Raw genomic sequence first — 3,845 nt, forward strand, 5'->3', positions numbered from 1 at the left:
GGACCAGCCAAGGACCAGCCAAGGACCAGCCAAGGACCAGCCAATGACCAGCCAAGGACCAGCCAATGGCCAGCTAAGGACGAGCTGCGGACCAGCCAAGGGCCCATTAAGAAAGTGGTGAAGTTTGGAATGGCTACTACTGTTTTTTAACCCATGCATGATAAAAACATGAAGACGTTGAGCTTTCTCTGTTTTTTTTTAACCCGGTTTTCTTTATTTCACTCGTTACATTTGAGGATGGACACAAAACGGAGACAGACACCATCACTGAACCACTTTAGCATCAGAAAACAAAGAGCTTCATCTCAATAAAAAACTAAGAGCAACTGCCAGGTGTAAGTATTCAGCCACCTTTGCTCTGATAACGCTAAAGGAATCACCAGATTAAAGTACAGAGGAGGTTTTTCTCTGGAAGGTCTCCTGAACCTGGCTGTCGTTCAGACCGGACGCGTTTCACGCATCAAAGATGTGTCAAGCTGGAGGCTTGGTACCAGGCCTCAGAATCTCTCCACGTTTTCGAGACACGTGTTTGGAGGACTTCCCCTCAGATGTTTTCCTTCCAGATTCAGTCAGAAAAAATAAATAAATAAAAGTTCAGTTTTTCCTTCCTCTTCAGATGAAACCCATCGGAGCACGGAACACTCTGAAACGTTCAAAGACTGCACGAAAACCTGACGCCCCAAATGCAGTCGGTCTAAGCGCACCTTCACTGGGATTATGAGGTCCAAACTGGGGAGGGGGAAGTCTCAGACGCTCAGGGAGATGCTGTTATATGGAAAATAAGAGCCGATGATCGTTTTCTCAAAGGGGTGGAAGTGAATCATTAGTTGAGTCGCTGCAGAGAAAAAGGTGCAGCTGTGGGAATGGCAGTTTCACTCATGCAGACTCACATGTTCTCCTGCAACAGGAGAAATCAGAGGAAGTCCATAACATCTACCGGTATTACATAAATGAAGTGTCCCATGCTAGATCTTGAAGCTTCTCTCATTCCTGCATTAGCCCAGAGTCCAGATAAGCACTGGGTTCCTTTAACATCAGCAGACTTGATTTTTCTGCTGTTAGCTAACGGAGCAGCAGGCGGCGTAACTGAAGCTAAGGGGCTAATGTGAAGCAGCTGTTCACAGCGCCGCTTCAGACCAATAATCGATGAGCAAACATTACATCAGTGGGCCTACTGGTTAAAGGTAGCATGAAGTCCCCCTCCGTGACTTAAATCAGAGACAAATAAATAAATCTGCCATTTTTTTCATGTTTGCAGTGAAGAAAGGAAACAAATCAGGAACCAAGAAGATGCTTCTGACAAAAAAAGCAAAATCCGTTTCTTCCTTTGTTTCTTGAAAGCGTCTCTGTAAACCAATCAGGAGGGTTGGCGGAGCCATTGGGTGTGAGTGTGTCGATGGGTGAGTGTGTATGTGGGTGCGGCTCCTCTGTCCGCCGCTCTACCCCCAGCTGAGGGCAGCAGTCAGGAGCAGCAATCCCGGCGTAGCGCCAACTGATGCGGCGCCCCCTGTTCCAGATGATCCCAGGTTGGAGACCGTGGCTCTCTCTGAGTACAGCGAGATCACATCAAACTGGTCTCCTTCCTCTGACTCCTCCTCTTCCTCCGTCTGAAACAACTCGTCTTCCTCGCTCTCAACCACCTGTTGGGATGAAGGCAGAGTGAGGAGAGAAAGATTATTGTTCAAAACGGGACTTAAAAAACTAAAACTAAAAAAGTCATGGAGAGTGACTTATAATGGGGAATCAATTATATTTCCTCCTTTTAGACTTTCACATTGCAAGAGAGGAAACTAAAAAAATGAAGCAAATTAACTTTAAAAATGATCTTAGAAAACTTCTACATCAGAAAAATCTAAGAATAACTTAAAGTAGTAATGCAAAAGTTCAAACAATATTTTGTTTGGAAAATCAGTTTTTCACAGATTTTGCAAATGTGCTGCTGTTGCTGCAGTCCAGTTACGCCAGACTGATCCAGATACGGACCACCCAGGAGAGCACGGGGTTAAATATTAAAATAACATTTTTAAAACTCAGTCTCGTAAAAAATGTGGAAAAATAAAAACTGAACAAAAAAAAATCTATGAAATAAATTAATTCTAAATTTTGGAAACATGTTATAAATAACTGTTAAAACCTTTTTTAAAAAAATCAAAATTATTTCTAAATTTCCATTTTTGAATCGTGTTTTCTTCAAATGTCTCTTGTTCTTTGTTTGGAATAATATTGGAACATCTCTCTCCATAGAGCAGTGAATAAAGTGCAGCAGCATGAACAGCTTTCCATACACTGAGCTAAACATCAGAGCTTCAGCTTGACTTTTCACCCAGGCTTTTTAACACCATGCAGACTAAAAGGCATGGCTCACTGACGATTGTTCAATATTTTCTTTATTTAAGTGCCTGCTGTTGTTCTCTATCAAGGTTTTTAAAACAATCAGTCTTTAAGGAAATACAGATACCCATTGAATTCACAATCTGACCCCCTGTGATGCCTCTATTACACCCAATTTTTACAAACCAAAGTTCAACCTCAGGCAGTTTTTAACACCTGCAACATGTCCTACATGTACCTCTCTTAATCTAATATTTTTATTCCTCCAAATATTACCTAATAAAAGGAAGACCACTTTAACTCCTGCTCTGTCTGTGTCAACAGACCGGTCCTCCCCACTGGCCTCAGATACCGCCCTCGGTTAGTGCACCGGCAGAGCTGAGTGGTTTGATGTTTAAAACATGTTTACGGAGAAAATTCCAGTCTGCAAAGTTCATCATCAACAACTCATACTAAAGCGGCATGCTAACGTTAGCCTCACATTTCAGCAAATGCAGATAAAGACCTTCTGACAACAGCTGGAAGTAAAAAAGAAACTGAGGATAGGAGTCATTTAGGGTTGTTCTATGATTGACCTGTCTACTTTCCCATCTACATTCAGTTTGATACTTTTTCTACGCTGTGCAGCCGTTCTCTATTGTAGCCAGTATTCTGGAAGACTCTAGGGGGCAGCATAGGGTAAAAGCTGCAAGCTTACAACACCACAACACCCAGTAGAAGGAGAAAACACAGCAGTCTACAACACTTTCAGTGCCTCGTTGTGTCATCCAAGAATAACAGTCATTTCTAGTTGGTCATTGTTTCTACACCAGAGTGATATTTATAGGCCAAATAAAAACATGTCAGTAGATAGTTGTATCTTCCAACTGCTGCCAGTAACAGCATCTGATCAGGGTCAAAAAGGTATAATCAGGAAAAAATTCATGAAAGGATGAAAACGTAAAACTCATCACTAAAAGATGGGATATTTTACAGTTTAATCTTCTACAAACAGATCCCTTTGCAGTACAACTGAGATTGAAATAATCCTATCCTGTTTCGTGTTTTGTCTTGTTACACGTGTTGTTACTTTAAAGTGCCTTGAGATTAGTGTTGTGAATTGGCGCCATATAAATAAACTGAATTGAATTGTTACGTGTTTTGTCCTGTTACATGTGTTATCCTGTTAGACAAGTTGTTCTTTTATGTGTTTTGTCCTGTTCCACGTGTTGTTACTGTAAAGTGCCTTGAGATGACGTGTTGTAAATTGAATTGTTATGTGCTTTGTCCTGTTACATGTGTTACCCTGTTAGACAAGTTGTTCTTTTATGTGTTTTGTCCTGTTCCACGTGTTGTTACTGTAAAGTGCCTTGAGATGACGTGTTGTAAATTGAATTGTTATGTGCTTTGTCCTGTTACATGTGTTACCCTGTTAGACAAGTTGTTCTTTTATGTGTTTTGTCCTGTTCCACGTGTTGTTACTGTAAAGTGCCTTGAGATGACGTGTTGTAAATTGAATTGTTATGTGCTTTGTC

The 3,845-nt window shown here is 41.2% G+C and overlaps 1 protein-coding gene across 1 annotated transcript in view; it reads right to left on the reverse strand.

The window, feature by feature from the left end:
* Nucleotides 1–498: 498 nt before the first annotated feature.
* LOC107091987 (GDNF family receptor alpha-4-like) overlaps nt 499–3,845 on the reverse strand; it is a 21,356-nt gene continuing 18,009 nt past the window's right edge. Inside the window, exon 6 of the mRNA XM_015386249.1 lies at nt 499–1,640. Within this exon, the coding sequence (XP_015241735.1) occupies nt 1,440–1,640 (201 nt within the window). The 3' untranslated portion in view covers nt 499–1,439. The remainder of the gene's footprint in view (nt 1,641–3,845) is intronic.

Source organism: Cyprinodon variegatus, unplaced genomic scaffold, assembly GCF_000732505.1.
Source record: "Cyprinodon variegatus isolate N-32 unplaced genomic scaffold, C_variegatus-1.0 Scaffold361, whole genome shotgun sequence".
NCBI classification, from domain to species: domain Eukaryota; kingdom Metazoa; phylum Chordata; class Actinopteri; order Cyprinodontiformes; family Cyprinodontidae; genus Cyprinodon; species Cyprinodon variegatus.